Source organism: Haliotis cracherodii, unplaced genomic scaffold, assembly GCF_022045235.1.
Source record: "Haliotis cracherodii isolate W230 unplaced genomic scaffold, xgHalCrac1.p SCAF_6, whole genome shotgun sequence".
Lineage (NCBI taxonomy): Eukaryota > Metazoa > Mollusca > Gastropoda > Lepetellida > Haliotidae > Haliotis > Haliotis cracherodii.
The window spans coordinates 38,931,487-38,951,839 of NW_027266319.1; the positions used below are offsets into that span (position 1 = coordinate 38,931,487).

At 37.7% G+C, this 20,353-nt stretch overlaps 1 protein-coding gene across 2 annotated transcripts in view; it reads right to left on the bottom strand.

Moving 5' to 3' along the window:
* Nucleotides 1-20,353, bottom strand: part of LOC139446713 (SRSF protein kinase 1-like) — a 62,284-nt gene that overhangs the window by 32,203 nt on the left and 9,728 nt on the right. For both annotated transcript variants that reach the window (XM_071228007.1, XM_071228008.1), the window contains 2 exons: nucleotides 10,367-10,473; nucleotides 750-858 (listed from right to left, as the gene is read on the bottom strand). In XM_071228007.1, the coding sequence (XP_071084108.1) occupies nucleotides 750-858; nucleotides 10,367-10,473 (216 nt within the window). The remainder of the gene's footprint in view (nucleotides 1-749; nucleotides 859-10,366; nucleotides 10,474-20,353) is intronic.

Genomic DNA, 20,353 nt, shown 5'->3' on the forward strand with positions numbered 1-20,353 from the left:
AAGATCCCTACATTAGGCCAAGGGAAGGTACTAGGGCTGAAAAGGGTAACTTGGGTTGGGTGGGTAGAGAGTACAGGATCAGGGTAGTCACAAGACTACCGGAACGCATTGTTAGTCACATGATATATTGCTTAATGACAAAAAAAACCTCCATGGTACAAGTCGCTAATGTTCACATTTCTTCTGACTTTTATAGGTTTGAATAAAGACAAAGCTTCAGTCAACTGCAGTGTATGCATGATCGGATCATTTTATACATGTATCTAAATACTCTTGGCTAGGACTCTAGTAAAACAATTCCCAATCGGACCTTCAGCGGTTATCCAGTTAGGGTCAGGAAATGGGGTGGGGGGGGAGGGGTGGTGGGGGGGGGGGGGGGGGGGGGGGGTGGTGGTGTCGGGTACCTGGAGAGTCAATTTGGACTTGTCTCTTCCATAGAAAGGTACCTAAAAACTTAGCCAAAGGTAATCTATTATATAATTCCCTTATTCAAACCAGACTATTTACAACTAATTTCTAAAGGAAAAACATCTACATGAAATCATGGTGCTGTCTTCAACACAAGTAGCAATGAGACATGTTTGAAATGCAAAACTTACCTCGCAATGTGATAGAAAAATTAGAACAATTATCCTTCTGCCATTGACACAGTCTAATACCCTTTGTTAAAATTTAAATACTGCAAACAAACAGGGTGTGTCTGTGCAGATACAGTTGGAATCTAAGGAAAGGTTTAAGAATATACTCACTGCATATCCCAGCTGAGCCAGACTGTTGAAAAATGTCCCCATCCAAGTTTCCTGACAACATGGTACCGGCTGTTGAACATGTCTCCAATCTTGACAGGGTGGTAGCCACCTACAACACATACAAGACACACAACATGAAGACAGTTCCATACAGACTGTACAGACAAGGAGGTGCTTGGTCGCCTAAATCCAGGCTTCCCCAGTTTTCCTGGCAGATCTTCAAATGTTAATACTGCCTTTGAGTTAGTGAGTTGGGCTCAACATGCTTAACACCGCTTTAAACAGTATCTCAGTCATATCACACAGCCTGGCATCTCATCGTGTGAAGAAAACCACAAGTGATGCAGGTCTGAAACATTTACAAGTTTGGCGAAGCCCACAATCACAAGTCTGGTTCTGACAAACCAAAAATCATAATTAGCGCAAATATGTGATTGAAACCCTGATCACAGGATTCTGCCATGCCTAAGGGACACAACTCTGTGCTGTGAGTTGTTATGTCTGAGATGACTGGGCCACCTGAGAAAATGGCAGACCAGACTTATAGGGCCACTGTCACCAGGGGACCAATATTTCTCAGAACTGTGTATCTGTGTCTTTCCATGGTAAAGCTGAACTTACTAAAGCACTTGAACGCTGCATGCCTCTCTGGCACTCTTGCCAACAACACTAAATCAAGCAGAACAAAAACTGAAAACACTTGGGACTTACATAACATGCCCATGCCCATGTTGGCAGAAGGGTCTGAAGGAAGGAACCTTTTTTTTTGTGTAGAACACAAAAACACCAACTGTAACTTGTCACATGGACAGCCATCCTATTGATGGGACAGTTCTAAAATTAATTACCCAAAGATACAGCAGAAAATATAGATGGCAAGGGCAGATGAAACATGTCTAAAAGGGAGGAGTCCCAACTATCAAAATCCTCTGTCAGCCTACAGCATACTACATTTGGCGTGTGTGTGTGTGTATGTCTGTCTGTCCCCCACCCCCCTCAAAGGTCCGCCTATGGATGGCTCAATTAAGAGACACATGGGTCAGCGGGTCACCTTATTTTGGTAAATAATATTTAATGTGAATTTTATTTCTTTATTCGGATTAGAATTCTGTGAGCATTTATTGATGACATACCACCATGGCAGGGATGAACAGCTTCTTTCAGAAACCGATGCAATACTATGGATGGGATTGGAGGTTTAAAGTGTTTCCAAATATTTTGTGATGCACAAGGCTGTATTGCGATACGTATCACGATATATATGTCATAATTCTAAATTTTGAATTCAGAAGTAATCTGATACATAAATGTATGAACTGAAGTTGGAAATGGAACAAAACAAAATGCTGGTACAACATAATGTTTACTCAGTCAATAAAAACGCAGCCATCTTGGGGCCCCAGATGCATGCTGGGTATTTAAAAATCACCCGATATATCGAGGATGAGTGAGTGAGTATGGTTTTACGAGGGTTATACGCCACATTTAGCAATATCACAGTAATACCAGAAGTAACTGACAGAAGACATGCCATGACTTATGTTGCAAGAACATTCTGTTCCAGTGAACTATCCATCTCATCACAAACCAACCTTGTTGCTCGCTACAGCTGCACAAGCTTTGGTGTAACGGTAGGGAGCGCTAAGATCTGATATTTGTGAGATTTGGTGAACTACATAATAATAGTTGGGTTGAGTTGCTGGAATTTTTTTTCAATTACCTATCTACAGTATTTGACGCTTATTAGAACAGAATTATGGTGAAAAAAACACAGAATTAAAAGATCGTAAATTTCATGGTTTGGTGAACGCAGAAAATGATCTTACAAATAATACTGTGTGCATGCATGCACGTATTAACTTTCATATCTATGTCCGGTCCCGGTAATCAGCAGGTAAAGTTGAAATATAAAAGTGTGATTTTCAAATATTATCTGATGTCACTTAAATTTATTTTCTGTGATGATGATATATTTAATGTTTATTACCACTTCTTTGTTTTAGCTACTCATTTGTAAAATTAACTTGGAATATTTTTGATCAAAACGTGTTTGTCGTTATGTCAGCTATGGTGCTGGTCATGACAGGTCACCGGTTCAACAATTTATATATCCAGCTTTTGAATGAAAATACTACAACTCCCTACCTGAATGTAATTGATAAAATTTTCTGAACATACATGTATATGCAAGTATCCTAAAAATTACATCCAGTTTTTAATTAATCATTGTTTTTAGAGGTAACATAACTTTTTACATAGCACCACTGCCACAGGCTAATTTGCATATCGTGTGACCGGACATTTCTCTCATTTTAAAACAAAACAATGAAATCAGAACAAACTGACACTTTACATATTGTTTTGGATAATTACATACATATGCTACTAAAATTGCGACTGTGAGGTGCATAACAATATATATTTATACATCAAAGTGACCTATCGCTACATCTCCGCATGGCTTCGATGACAGCATGTGATGTACACAAATGAAAACTACGCAAATGGAAAAATTGTCTTGATGTTTAGACTCTTCAAAAATGAAACAGAAGAAAATATGAACATTGTTGAATTGAAAAATATAAGTTGGCACTGTCGCGGTATGTGGTTAAGTGGGCTCTATTGAACAGAGTAACCAGAAGACATTAACAATAATGTAGAAGTGTTCCAAAAGTACAAAACAAAATCAACAATAAGCAAATCCCATCAACAAGGAGATGAAACGTCTCATAATAAAAAAATTCCTAAGTTACATAAAACAACAGCTTGAGAAATATCAATAAGTGAGTTGGGTATAATTTCAGCTTGATGTGGGAGTAAAGCCTGAAGTGTTTCAGACAATTATCACTTTGGTGAAACCCACAAGCATCCGTATGGTACTGTCAAACAATCAGGGAGGTTTTGTTAGTTTGTTTGTTTTCCAGCTGTATGACAGCGGTCTGTAAATAATCGAGTCTGGACCAGACAATCCAGTGATTGATATCACAAGCATCAATCCACGCAATTGGGACACGATGACATCTACCGACAAAGTCAGGGAGCCTGACCACCCAATCAAGTTAATCGCCTCTTACGACAAGCATAGTCAACTTTTATAGCAAGCATGGGTTGCCTATCCTACCTATTCTACCCGGATCTTCATGGGTCCAATCAGGGAGAACAAGGCATGCAGCAGATGCATGCATCCCTTCACAGGAATTTCCTCAATGCTCCCCAAATATTATCATGCCATGTAACTTCAGTCTAAAAACATTACTTTTTAGGCCTTGGCCTAAGTCAGGTCAACTTCTTAAGATCCAACAATTATCCATGTCTCAGGATCATACAAGTGAAAATGCAGGGACTGGCAATGATTGAATCAACCATATTTCATATTACCTCAAAGAAGACATTGGCCATTGCCAGACATGTCACGAACCCATCCTAAAGAAAGTATATACCAAGATCAATGACATGGCATGAATAGTTTTTGAAAAAGTGTAACTACAGGCATGATTTTTTTCTAAATGTTATTTTTTTGCATATCTTGACCTCAACCATTGACCTTTTCATGGCATTTGCACATAGGATAACACAGGGCCATTTGCACAAAAATCCATAGAAGAATTAAAATCTGATATATTCTCTGTGTAGTTGGCAAATTCCAACAAAAACTTAAAAGCAATTTCACAATATCAAAATCACAATATCATAAATAACATGGTTTCTTTTACCTTTGAGAATATCATAGTTTCTAGCCAGACATTTTGTCTCAGTGGTGTGAGAGTGGCATGGGAGTGGCAAAGGTGAGCAGTGATTTGTCTGTATTGAGAAATATGAACACACAAGCTTCATAGATGCGAGACCCTTCACTGTCTTCAACATACACACACTACATGCGATGCAGAAATTGATCAGGGAGCTGTAGACAATTATTAGATTTGTCTACCTACCCTAAGGAAAGATTGCAAAATAGACGTAGGGGCAACTGAAATTGCCTTCCTTTGTTGGTGCAAATTGTCAGACGAGCACGTTAAATGCAAAGATTATTCCACTTTTATCTTGCCTGAAATGTGTAACTGAAGTCAGCCTGCTGTAGGTCATGTCGGAAGAAATTTGATTTTAAATCTGATTAGGAAGAAAGTAATTACACACACCTTGCATTTCACAAATCATGATAATAACTGCGACTCATGTTGTCAACTTGAATGGATCAACTATAAATGACTAACAAAATGTTTGGGTTGTTTCTAAAACAAATAATGTATTACTCTGTTTTAACAAGTTTGCCAACACTGCTGCCATGAGGTTGGAAAGCACAACCAAGGAAGGATTCTAACAGTTCCAATATTCTTTTTGTTGACAATTAATTAACTGCAAACCAAATTCTTTCAAGGATTATGAAAGCAATATTTCATGTACTATACTGTTCAGTTTTGTGATGCATCAGTGCAACAATAAATCATTTCACCTTAATGAATACCATGAACAATTCGAAAAAAATTATAAAGGCTCTAGTTGCAGACTATATTTATAATTGAAGAGGAAATACCATGACAGGAAAGACATACAACAGGCACAAAGGCCCTTTTTAGGGCTATGTTCACTGGTACAAAACTTTATATTTCTCTAGAAATATTTCAAACACAGAACTGATTTAAGCTGAAATCCCATAGATAAAGGAGGTTCTGAACCTTTGTATCTTTTCCAAACAAAAGATGAGGTTTTGAGGGTAACTTTGGGGCAAGACATTTCAGGCAAGAAGCAGGCATCACCATGGGCACCTATTGTGCTCCCCTTCTTGCTGATATATTTCTTTATGGATATGAATCAGAATTTCTGCTCTGATTGGCAAAGACTAGTGGTGTAACGATACGGCGATACAGTATTGTATCCCGTTGCACAGCCCACGATACGATGCATCGATTTGTAAAGCATGTATCGCGATACATACAATATATTCATAACACAGTTTTACCTACCGTATTTTTTTGAGTATACTGCACACTTTTTTTCTCCAAAAAACACAGCTGTGTGGAAGGGGTTGCGCATTATACACGAATTAATGAGTTTTGATGTTTTCCCCCATGGAAAGACATTATCGTGAGCACGTAACACCGGAAATACCATGTCAACAAATCCATACTGAAGTTCGCAAATTATTCATGTAATAACACTGTCTGGCTATAAAAAGTGTTCTTTGTATATCTGGACTCATGTTTGTAACTTATTTCATTAATATTATTCAAAATTCCTTTTAATATTGTTTTAATTAATATCGGCGAAATCGTGTGTGAAGCGATCGGAAGATCGCACAACTCACCGTTATTAACAGCAACCACGGTGAGATTACCGCTAATGACGCCTTGAAACGAACTTTAGTTGACAGAGAATGGATACATATATCATAAATGCCATACTTTGATTCGTTAAAAGTCAGATTTGTTTTTGTTGGACGATTCTATGTCAACACGTAATTCTCACGATCACGCGATCACATGCACGGGAGCCTTGACGTTGACTGGTCAGACTGGTTCCATGTAAAAAATAATACCCGGCAATAGCGATCAGCTGCTTCGCTTAGGGTTATTATTATTCTAAATATGTTTAGTAAAAGCTGCATTTAAATTAACAATATATTGGAATATATCATTCCTGATAAAATAATAGTTTCAGATACAACTTTTGCCGATCCTTGCATTAAAATACTGTAAAGTTATATCATTGTGTCTTGACCAAATCACCGGTAGATTCCAAGAAAACGTGTGTACATGTACAAGCTGATTGCTGTGTCCGGCTTAGTTTACGAGAAAATACACAAGGTCATCTTAATCCCTGGATATAAAACAATGCCTTGGTGAACAAAAAATACAATTTAAACGGTAAATCAACATGTCTGGTGATTTTTTATCTCAAATTTTGAATTTGTACTGACAAAGTTTCTCATCACCCGTTCGTTGGCCGGACTTCGCTGAAGGGGTACGGTGTAAATTTTTTCTGCGCATAATATACCAAAAAAACATTTTCCAAAATATTGAACCCGCTAGAGGGGCTTGCGCATTATACTCAAGAAAATATGTTTATAACATTATTTAAATAATGCATTGACAACTTAACTAAGTTCGTTGTAAATATACAAAATGTAAGCTAACACATTCATAACGTCCAGATTAAGGACCAAGGAAGCGAAAATTTGACGATTTGGGGCAAATATAAGATTTCAAAAGATCTAGATCTACTTATTTCTTTTTTATTTTCATTTACGTAATTGGAAAATTATTTTAAAAAGAATTATGAATAGTTTCTGATTTCACCCATTTCCAGATAACAGCGGCTGTCCGCTAAGTAACACCAAGAAATACCTCCGTTTTCGAAAGCTTCGTATGAATAACACGTTCGTCGAAGACTGACATATATGACACATCGTTAGAAAGCTTGTTGTTTCATCTACACGCTCGTATCATTGCCTGGAGTCTTTTCGTAGGTATAACATAAGATTTCATTGGATAAAAAATGGTTCCTAATGACGCTTTCTTGCCGAAATCTGCTACAAGGTTCATGATTGGTCAAATTTGAGCACGTGACCTGAGGCAGGCAATCAAATTACAAATCCTCTTGTACGATGAATTTCAGATTTTTACGAAATATTTTGGTTAAATCGTGTTATTCTGAACGTTTTAAGCAGGAAATCGCGATCTATATCAAAAATATGGAGCTTCTCGGATGTATCATACAAGGTTACAAGCTGTGACAAAGATTGTTCATGCATATATTTTGGCATTGAACATCGTGTCTGAGCCGAGAATTCCAGGTGCCGAAAGCCGAGATGTCATTTGACTAACATTACACGCGATTGCATGAAAAGATGGAAATAATAACTTAGCTGTAAGTTTGACCACTTTTAGATATATTTTGAAGATTTTATTTATAACTTTGTATAATATATTTAAAGATTTGCTTGAAACATCTTTGTTTTGCTGTTTGACATGTTCGATGTGCACCCGTTGTCGAAGTGTGCGTCCGACAATTATATTTCCACTAACATTGCGGGAAATAGTGAATAATTTTTTAATCTATCGATAAAAAATGATAAATTGAAATAGAATTCGTATTTCAGACATTGTGAGATGTGATAGATTTAATAAATGAATGGTATGACAGGTAGGTCCATAAAAATATATACTATTTTGACGTGACTAAGGCTTGGCCAATTAACCGGCCTACGGCCGGTGCCTGGGGAAATAATGCCTATGGTGTTGAAACAGTTTAAACACATTTAAAGCGTATCTGTGATAAAAGTTTATGTACAAAAACAAAGACGTACATATATACGTCTTTGACAAAAACGTATCGTGAAAAATCGAGATACAGCACCTCACAAATCGCACACCGTATCGTATGGAGTGAATCGCGATGCATCGGTGTCTCGGGATATCGTTTCAGCCCTAATACGTATCGTATCACGACCCCTGTATCGCGATACGTATCGTATCGCGACCCTCCCGTATCGTTACACCTCTAGCAAAGACAAAGGTTTATTTTGCCAAGAAGTTTAACTTAAGCTTCAGGTATATCGATGATCTGATATCGTTCAATAACCATCAAATTCACTGATTGACCCACCTGAAGTAGAAATAAAGGAGACCCGTGAGACCGCTTCACCTGTTTCAAATTTAGATCTATGTACAAAGATTCAGAGGGACAAAACACTCTCCACAAGATTGTATGACAAGAGGGATGATTTCAACTTTCCAATAGTCAATTTTCCCTTTATGTTGAGCAATATTTCTGCAGCTCCAGCCCGTAGTGTCTACATTTTACAACTTTTATGGTACAATCGAGCATGCACCTTGTACCAAGATTTAGAGTGCCAAACAACTCTTCTTCAGAAGTTGTTAGATCAAAGTTATTCCTCAGTAAAGTTAGACATGTGGGGGACATTTCCAAATTTGACGCATCAGTGACAAAAATGATGTCAGTTGCAATTTCCTATGATAACTTGTACCATATGTCACCATGTTTTTTCAGGTGAACAATGGATTTGCCTTTGCATGTGTTTGTGACAGGTGCCACTAGTTGGGCAGGATACGCTCACCCTTCGGAAACACCTGGTATCATCAACATTTGATAGTGATTCATGAACACATGCTCATGATATAGTTGGGAATCGTACAATCGACTCTGTTTTTGGCAGAGATTTCTTTAGGATATGGAAAGGGTTTTGAAACTTTTATTACTTGATAGGGGCCATTTTTGTCCCACATAATTTGCGGAATTTGATAAACAAAAGAAACAAATCAAGCCTTTTAGAAACCATTAAGGAAGTTATCAGCTGTGACAATTAGACATTGTTCAAGCTGCCATTTGCACATTGGGTCTGAACATGCTTAAAATAACACTAAATGGACATCAAAGGCTAAAATGTTTCAAAGAGACTTCAGGAAGTGTTTTTCTAATATTTGAACATGAGGAGTCTGACCCAAGCTGATTTTTCGTGGCTATGTAGACAAGATAGTGCAAACAGATGGGAAAATATCATCCTGGAAACAGACTTGTTCAGTCACATTTCTTTTGAAATTCAAATACTTTGGCCTTTTCTCACTTATTTTAAACAGAATTCTGGTTTTGATCATGTCAGAAGTTAAAACTTGCATATGTAAGAAAGGAACAGGCTAGACACTAGAACATATCCATTATTTTTATACCAATATTTCAAAGTTTATCACAGTTCTAAAATTTGTTATTTCCAGGGGGCAACTTGGTGATTCAAATTAACATTTGTTTTCTGCACCAGTCCACTATAACCAAGCCCAGTCACAACAACCTGAACATAATCAAGTATTGACCAGGAAAACCAGTGACTGAAAGCATGAGCAACAACCAACATTGACACGCAATCCGCAAAGTCACTGACTCAACCACCCGATCCATCTTCTTCATCACTTAAAAAAGATTCAAATACATGACAGGGTTAGAAATTGGCACTAGTCCTATAGTCCTTGCCAAACTGCCCAATAGTAAAGGTATCCTAAGGACTAGTAGAAATTTGCCATTTTTAAAGGTTTTGCTATTTATCATTATTATAATAGGACTAGTGGACTGAAACTGTTAGTTTCTATCGCTGCATGAGTTCTGTATAGACCACAATACATGTGACACATATTACCCTTCCCCTGTAAACAACCTGATCTCAAGTCAGTGATATGATGCAGCAGAATACATCATAAACAATACTGAATCAATATTTGTCCAGAAACAAAAGACTGACAACCAGTTGAAAATACTAACTTCAGAATCACCAAGCATGTATTTTCCTAAGCCTTGAGTTCGCCTCAAGCTTGTCGAATGACAGTCTGTTAAAAGTCATCTTATATCACTGTAGTCATGGAATCAATATTTGTGTTGTAGGGGAGAAATATTTGTATATATATATATATATATATATATATATATATATATATATATATATATATACATGAAGATGTAAAGCCTACACGATTACTTTTCACCACCATGACATTCAAGTACAACTTCAGGCAAGTCAAGCGCTTTCAGAAAGTTTCCTTTTTACCTAACTAATGCACGGTTGGACATCTGATTAGATGATTTTGTCAGTTTCGGATGGCAAAAACATTTACCTTTGACATAGTCATGAGGGTCTTCCTGTTCATCATCATCAGATCCCAGGATCTCCTCCTCTTCTTCTTCCTCCCCATATGTCTCACATTTCTGGGAGGGATCAGACCTGCAACACAAACAGTTAGTGAGAGGGTGATAGGGTGTAATGCTTCATCCAACTATTGATGAAACCCAACTGTCAAGGACTCGGTGGTCATAAAGATACTGAATTGAAATAACAATGGTAAAGATGAATGCCAAGCAAAATCGATAGTATGCAAAGACGCAAAAGAAAGACAAATAATTCTTTTAATCATTATTTTTTCTGTTTGGTTGAACATGTTGTATCCACAATAAAAGTTGTTGGTACAGATGCCAGTTTCTAACGGAATTATGTTCATACATCTGGATAAGAAATTTCTTCCTTGAATTCCCCAGTAACTTCTACTGAATAATGTCAAGAAATTAAAGGACATTATGTACGGAAAGGAACAGGAACACATGCATCACAATACCATTGTATTGGTTATAACAGTAATGCAATGGTGTATTGTGTCAATAGCAACTGAGGAAATGCCCCAGATAGTAGGGTCTGGATGATACACCAACTGTGTGATCAGATAGACATCAAGATACCTTGCTCACGATCCGATACGTATCACAATACTCGCATCTGTGGCAAGTAAGCCATCTTTTCCATTGACAAGATGGCCAGATACTTGGCACACTGATGATTTATAGTTGGCAGTGTCAAACATGGTGCAATGGATATAAATATTTATGTTTCACTACTAATTAGTGTTTGATGTAACTGCAATTAAAGCAAATAATTAAGCTAAGAATCAATATTTCTCGCATAGTGTGCAACGGATTGATACCTGTATTGATATGTCAAAAAATCCTGACCCACTGAAGAATCGGTGATCATCCCATTACTACCAGATAGTCATCCATGCATCACAATATATAATGTTTCAAGATATACTTTCTCCATTCTGCTTGCATGAGTCTAGTTGACTCAAGATTATGACTATCTTATTTCACAGTTGGTAATATTCAAGCTTGCCGACACCTCAACACAATCAAAGTATAGCCGCAAATACCATGCACATGCACTATACTGTAGATATCGCTGCAATGAGTGAGTGAGTTGGGTTTAACGCCACTTTTAACATTATTCCAGTTATATCACGGCGTGTCAGCTTAATGTGGGAGGAAAGCCCAAAGTGATGCAGGTCTCAGACATTTACCACTTCAGTGAAACCCACGAGCACGGTATGGTGCTGACAAGCCTAGAAACATAATCGGGGCGAACCGGGATTCGAACCCACAATCATAGGTTTCTGGCGTGCCTAAGGGACGCAACTCTGCACAGCGAATGGCGGCGCCTTAGACGACTGGGCCACCCATGCCCCCTTGCTGCAATGAAATTGCATCACAATGCTTTGCAGAACATTGTGACGTCATTGGTTACCATGACGTCACAATCAAATGACATCACTAATGGCTCTGCTACTGAAGCTGTTAGCAGTACTTTTTACACTTAAGACACTGCTTATTACTTTCTACAAACTGAAAAATTGGAAGAATGATGTTGGATGATTAAAGTTGATAAAAGTGGAAAAAAAGCCTCGGCAAGCCTCAGAGTTTTCCCACTTTTATCAACTCATGTTGATATATTTGATATCAAAAGACACTCGGGTGAGACTCTCTATTTACCGACAAAGGGATGTGCACAAGCTCCTTCCTTAGCAAAAGTATTTCAGATGCCATTTTGGGCAACCACCCTAAATAACATAACTATGTGTCTGATGAAATGTGACACCAATGGATGTCACTGCTGAGATTGTTGCTCGCCATTATGGAACTTCTGATTTTGAGTACCGCTTCCGTGTTCAGACATCCAATTTTCTACGTTTATGTATTGCTTTGATATTCAATTTTGTGGTTTAATCATATCAAACCATACAAATGCAAGCAGTCATTTTGGGGGCTTAATTTGAGCTTTATCATGTTTATGGGCCTATTTTTCAAATATGAATACTGTGAGCGGCAAGATTAGTAGCATCACACAAGCATAGGGCATAGGTGTCCAGTAGAATTCATACCTCCCATCATGATACAGAGGTGGAATACTTTGACAGACACATGATCATAAACACAACTCAATGTGAAATCTGCAGTCTGATTATCTCCAATACCTTCATTCTGAATAAAACCTTTCACAGCACAAACAAGCTGATATCTTCAACCATGGCCAGTTGCCTGACAACAGTATCTTCAAATAAATTTTAAATGTAATCTTGTTGCTCAAATACCAAGACCTTTAGATAATTCAATGTTGTGACTCGGAGACTGGGTGCCAGAGGACTAAGATCGATTAGCAAGCAAACTTTCAGTGATCTGACAATGTGGATATACATGCATATTACTTCACGTAGCTGTGTGTTTAAGCGCTCACCAAACCTTCAACTAAATCATATTGAGTTTCTTTGATGTATCATACATGTTCTAAGGACAAAAAAAATGTCCTCATTTACCAGGAATAACTCTAAATCTTGCCCAGTCTTCCATTCTTAATCTGGTAATGAACAGATGAAGAGATAACATGGCAAAATGTTATTATTGAAACAGCTAAAAATACAAATGGGCTTAATTGTGTAAATCCATTATCTTCCATCTTGAGATATTTCATACTAATAAAACATTCTGATCATCAATTAACTGTTACTACATACAGATATTCAATAACCAACACATGCATAATATGCACCACCACACAAACCACAATACAGCCAGTCGGTAAGGGCAAGGCGACCTGTAGGTGACAGCTGAGTGTCTATCATGTCTATGAAAGACAATGATATTCAATTAAAGAACTGTTTGCCACAACGGTCTTCATCATGAGTCTACCTGACTGAGACATGTCTAGAATCATAATGCCACCACCCTGTTTCAGTTGCTCTGTGTGTGGAGCTGAGGCAAACACACCATCACGAGGACAAACACTCGCAGCACACTACTGATGAATGGCAACTGAGGATTCAGACAACCCTCTGCCCAGATGCAGACCATGGGCAAGGCCATAGTAAATGAATTATTAGCTTTTCATCCCTGTCTGTCTGCCCACTGAACACACCACCATACATTGTTTTGTCTCCCAATTACCTTCCGACCAAAAAATCACTGTTCACTTTGTTCTAAACATCATGATATACACCATATATCATGTTTATGTTACGTGGGTCCCACAAGACCTAATTCACAAAATACTTCAAATTGAAAACCTCCTCACATCAAAATATGTGGATGAAAATCTAACACTGATCCAATAAGCGCCTCCTAACCTACATCAAGACCAATCTGTAAGTAACCTTTAAATGCGATCCCTTATAAAACCAAAAAATTGACACTCTGTATTTTGTTAACATTAGGTTATTTACAGAAACTAAGTGTAGAAATGGTGTATAATTGCCTAGTAATCAAAATGTCTTTAATTTTATCTGCTTTTGAGCTAAGTTTGTGAACAACAGCCCCATCTCTGAATATAATTTAAAAAAATGAAAAAAAGACACAGAAACACTTTTGGTCCTATAGAAAAGATGTGAGACAAAAATAAATCAGAATTTAAAAATGCTTCACATACAATTCAAAAATTGATTTCACAAACATTCCACCAATAATTCATTTTTTTCACATGCGAAAATCACCACCTTGATCACACTACTAGCCCTGATTAATAATTACTGGAATATGTCTACTGGGCCCGCATAAACGTTGAACCCTGTTATACCCAAGTTCACCCACCTGATGAGCCTGCCTGTGTAGGCAGTCACAGGGGGCAGCTCAAAGTGGCCAGACAGGAATTCATAATATTCCTTCCAGTATCCCTGACAAGTTGAGACAGGTGTTTGCAATGAGGCACTAATGCCTGCAGTGTAGAGACAGGTGTGGGCTGGCCACTACAGCTACTACACTGACAACTCGCTCACTATCATGACCTTTGACTCATACTCCCCAATAATAATCACACTCTTCTCAACTGTAGCTAAGAAGCCCTATAGATTTAAGGTGGGGGGACAAAGATCCACTTTTGTAGCACCAGGATGTGTCAAATTCTGAGAGTTTCAGGAGGTACAACATTACAACAGGTATCATGACAACAATCTCAATCTCAGAATATCATTTAACAGTTGCTGTTGCTGATCCAGCCAGAAAATAAATCCACAAAGAAAAACAATATAGTCTTCATAGAAAGAACCAATCACTGAAGAACTGAATCAATACATCAAGAACACAAATATTGAGACATGCTTACATTTTGTACATCTAATTATATTTTTTAAATCTTATTTTGCTTTGAATAGCTGGTATTTACCATACGCTGCAAAACAAACATAACCCTGTAACCTAACATAAAATGTGTGTGTGAAAGAAATGGCCCTTTTTTCGCCTGGCATGTTAACTCAAGGCTAATTGCAGAAGATTAGGAAGGACATGACCCATAACAGAAAAAAGCACTATGCATCACTCATGACAGAACTCCACAAAACCAACTTGAGAAATCACTCGGAGAAAATAACTCTCAACTGATCAACAAAGCCACAGAAAAAATGTGACACTTGTTTGCATTAATTCTTTCTCAATTGCTTTACTAATGCCAGTTTTAAATAAATCCCATCATTATGAGGGAAGTCAATCTTCAACCCATTGATCTCAAAGAAGGCACAACCAGAATAAGGATCTCACAGATATGTCAGCATTCACAGAAACGCTTCCCTTGCCAAAGAATTCTAACCAAGACAGCTGCACAATACCTTCTGCATGTGTCGGTTTCAAAATTAAAGCCTTTGTGTAATACGTATCTCTTCCATCATTAAATGTAGCTTCAAATCAAGGATACCATAAAACCGTTGATGATGTGACTTACACAACACCCCAAGTCCTGAAGACAATGACAATAATCATGATAATTGAAAACGCATACAATGTCAAAAGCTAGGAACATGCAAGGAAGGAGAATCAGAATTCCTTCCTTGAAACACACAAAGCTAATGGTAAACTGAACTGTTTATTTAAGTAAAACTAAATCTGTAAACATCTGCAGGGCATCTGTGCAAGGCTAAATTCACACTAAATACAGGTAGGTAAGGCAAGGTTTTATCATGAGGCCCTACCTTTGTTGTGAAGGCTGGGGTGAGTTGAGACTATGGACACAAGATCTGGCCATCCTGTGTAGGAGGACCCAGACAAGAATGTCAGCAATGCCTGTGGCCATGGTGTGGAGATGGCAGAGGACATCAGCATCATTAGCGGGAGATGCTAACTAGCCCAGTACCAATATCCAGTAAATTCTCGCCAATGTGCTACAAACCTTTTTGCTTACATCACACAGCATACATGGTTTGGTGCTGCCAGCATTCTCAGCAACCTTGAGTGAGGACAAAAAGTAGACCTACTGTATATTTATCACTGATCAACTGGGCCTCTGCGGCTGCTGTGGTATCAAGTAGTCAGATGGGAAATGCTTGGAAACACACGTACACCACAACATTGGAGCTCATGTCTGTGTATACAACTGCTATCATGGATATTTTTTTCTGTTGGATAATCATGATAATTACTTTGGATTTTCTTCAAAAGTGTTTGGTATAAACACTTGGAATCAAGATTAACCATGATCAGCATCTGTTATCATATTTTAAAATAATAAAAAGTATATTTCTTCAAGAAACAACCACGTTAACAGTTTCTAAAACCGTCAAGGCACCAGAAACATAAAGCCAAATTCATATAGCTAACTGGAATGTCCGAGGCTTGTCAGTTCTAGTTTGCCTCTGGTCTGTTACAAAAAATAGGTTACACTGAAATCAGAAACCTTCATTGAACTCTCAGTCTTCTCTCAAGCATGGGAAGCCTTCCCATGGACACTCAATCTATTCTTCAGCAAAATTGATCTCGACTCCAAACACTCATTTTATCCCGAAACTAAATTTTCAATGATAAACATTTGCAAATGTCTTAGGCAACACCTATTCGGGAAAGCTTTACTAACACATTTCAGCAGAAGTAATTTTCAGACAAAATTTAATATACCTGGTGGTAAGAAGGTCAAAATAACTATTTACCAAATGCCGAAAATAGAAGGCCGCAATTACTTCCTATTGCGTTAAGTCCATATTGATTTGAACTATTTCGAAGGAGAAATCAGTCCTAAGCTGACCTTGCAGTCCTCAAGAACGCATTCTTACTGCCATTAGGATAACACTCCAGGTACTGCAGGGCTTCACTGAAGTTTAATTATTACCAATAACCCATACTCTTTATATCCAGTGGGCATTTACCAAGGATAGAATATTCTTCCACAGCATCACATAGGTACATGTACCTCCCTTGATAAGAATAGAAATGGCCAGGTTCCAAAATACATGTCATGACGATATGACAAAGTATGTGGGGAACATCATTACTGAATCACTTACTTCAAAGCAAAATTGATAACGACGTATTAAGGCAATCACATGCAACATTACAAATTAATGCAGTCATCATGGTTTGAGGAATTCTTGTCCTGCCAACAGATATTTATCAGCATGCAATTTTCATTTTCCATCAATTTATTTCTTGACTCTTTATGGCTTTGATAATTTTTTTAACAAAAATCTGAGATGTGGGTTTTATAATTTTGTCTGAATTCATATACTTTTTCCTACCATAAACTGGTTTATTGGATGACTAAAGGGTGTAAATGTGATGTATGCCCTCCAAACTGAAATATTAATTAATTTGCAATGAAATATTGGTAGAGATCTGCCTCTCAGCTGAATGGCATGTGGCAGTAATATCAGCAGAGGCAGCTGCCTACGGCATCCTCACCACCTAATGAACATTCCAGGGGTTGTTTAACCTCCAGGATTTCACTGACCAGCCAGACTTACTGTTCAACCAAAATCAAATGTGTTCCTCACACTGGCTAGAACACTGGTTGAACAGTAGCGCCATACCTTTATGACACACCGTAGCTTATTGCTGACACAATACCTGTTCCCTTAACATTGGGTGGTCTTCATCACTATTGATTCGTGCTATATATATCTTGCACATATCCTATGTCACTTGACTGAGCTGGTATTGTGATGCACATTGCATGGGAAAGTAAACAGATACTAGGAATGAATGTTCAAATATATACTTGAAACTTGCTCAAGTGCTCTACTTGTTGAGATCAGCCTGGGAGAAATGCTCAGAAGTATTTTCCATGAAATTGAAAGCTGATAGGTAAGCACTTCTTCAACCTCGCTTCCCACTCAACTAATTTTATCTTGCATGCTGATGAAACATCAGCTTTCTTCTGAATCATAATTAAAGAAACATTTCTCTCATCATGCTAATAGGAGCCAAGGTAACTAGTTGCAGAAATATTTACATTCTTTCCTTCTTTTAGAGTATTTTCCCCCGCCAATACTAGTCGTAAAAGCCTTAAGTGTTTGATACAATTATCACTTTGGTGAAACTCACAAGCACTAGTATGGTGCTGTCAAACAATCAGGGAGGTTTTGTTTCTCTGTTTGTTGCTTAACGCCACACTCAGCAATATTCCAGCAAAATAACAGTGCTCTGTATATAATCATGTCTGGACCAGACAATCCAGTGATTGATAGCATGAGCATTGGTATACGATGACATGCATCAACCAAGTCGACCCAGTTAGTCGCCTCTTACGAAAAACATAGTCGCCTTTTACGGCAAGCATGGGTTGCTGACGACCTATTCTATCCCGGATCTTCACAGGTCGTAAAAGCTTCTACTGTCACAGGTACAAAATGAGTATCAGCTGTGACAGCCCTCTAGTAATCCATTTTGAATAACAAATATTAGATAATGTCTTTCATATGAGATCTTGAACACAGAGGGGCCATAATTTGCTGTACAGAGTTGCGTCCCTTTGGCATGCCAGAAACCTATGAATGTGGGTTCTAATCCTGGTTCGCCCCCTTATATTTCAAGGTTTGTCGGCACCATGCCCGTGCTCGTGGGTTTCACCGAAGTTGGTAAACGTCTGAGACCTGCATCATTTCGGGCTTTCCTCCCCCGTTAAGTTATATATAACTGGAATAATGTTAAAAGCGGTGTTATACCTAACTCACTCACTCACTCACTCTTGAACACAGATATTTCTTAGGTCAATAACTAACATTCTACAGTGTTCTTTCTAAACTTCAAAGTTTATTCTCAGAGATTCATGAATTTTGCAAAATTCGGACATGAATATTTTATTCATTATATCCTCAATTTCAACTAAACATGATAAAAACCTATATTTTCCAGCATGTTCTCTGAGCTAGCGGTTATCTTGGGTGCAGATGACGTCATCAATAGGTTATCAGGTGACTTTGCTGTATTCCATAGTGACTTCATTGCAAACCTTTGCATCTGTTTTCAAACAAAATATAACCTACTCATACTTACCATGCTCACTGGTAACCAAAGTATTGCAGTCACAGTCATTTGCAGCAACATCCATTAATTTCATAACGGTGTTACTCATAATTTGACACAAGAGTTAGAGAGTGAATTAGTTTTAACGCCGATTTGAACAGTATTCCAGTATATCATGGCATGTCAGCTTATGGTGGTAGGAAAGTCCGGAAACAAACCTAGAAACAAATCGAGGCGAACTTGGATCCAAAGCCACAACATATGTATCTGGCTTGCTCAAGAGGTGCAAAGTCTGCACAGCAAGTTGTGGTGCACGACTGCTTCCCCCCTCCACCCCCCACAAGAAAGGTTGCAGAAAGTTAAGATAAGATAAATAGTCCAAGGATAATAATAAGGAAAATATATGCAACAGCAGAGTAATCTTATGTTAATTCATCTTTTCTCCACCACCCCTAAAAAAAATGCTGAACCAATGAAAAGGTTCACATAATCCTAAATATCTTATAAAACAAGTTGCAAGCACTTTGCAAAGCTGATAATGTTATCACTGGAGTTTGCTTTTGTGACCCAGACGTATTGAGAATTTAACACAAGGCCATTTCAGACTATTTCAAGAATACACACAAATATCTGCAAGTACAGGAATGTCAGAAAAAACAATATGTAAAACCAAAAATTCATGCATGAGGAAGGTATAAGTCGATAATCTCATCTGGCTTTACCCGATACCTAATGATTTCCTCTTATCTGCAACTTTCAAATGAGAAATCTCTACCATGTCTACAGATTGGAAATTAATACCACCTGCATCATAAGTCTATTTCTCACATATTTCATTTTTTTCACTTCTGACAATTCTCAAACTGAATGTCCACAATAAAAAACGTCCTGAACATGCACATGATTCTCCTCAATATTCTAGGGACTTATAATTTTACTCAAAGGCCCTTTTATTATGTATCAGCCTATGAATTTGTTTATAAACCAACAAATGTCGTTTGTGGAAAGGAAACAAACATTAAAAGTGCTTTTTTTAGGTGGTGGAGTAGTTCAATGGTTAAAGCATCTGCTCGTCATGAAGACACAGGCTTGTTTTCACATATGAAAATGGTAAAATGTGCGAAGCCAATTTCTGGTGTCCCCTGCCATGATATTGCTGGAATATTGCAAAAAGTGGCCCAAAACCATAAACAATAACTCACTCCTCCCCTCAATGTGTGTTTACCAATTTCTTTACCACCCATAATGAAATTACAATCAAAAATAGGTCAGTATGGGAAATGACGTAACAATTTGACTTTTTATTGAAAAAGAAATCCCAACTAGTCTTCTATTTCAATTTTCCCTTATTTCACCCATCACAAAAGAGAAATAATTTACTAAGATAAAACAGGGTTCAGATCTGTTTATTTCTGGGACAATGATTGTTTGTTTTCATATTTGTTCATGTCATCAGAGAATGTCCAATCAAAAGATACTAAAAAAATGTAAGTGTCCTGGTGCCATTTGTCTTCAGCAAAATAAGAGATTATTAAACATGTTAAAAAATAGAAAAAGGAAGAAAACTG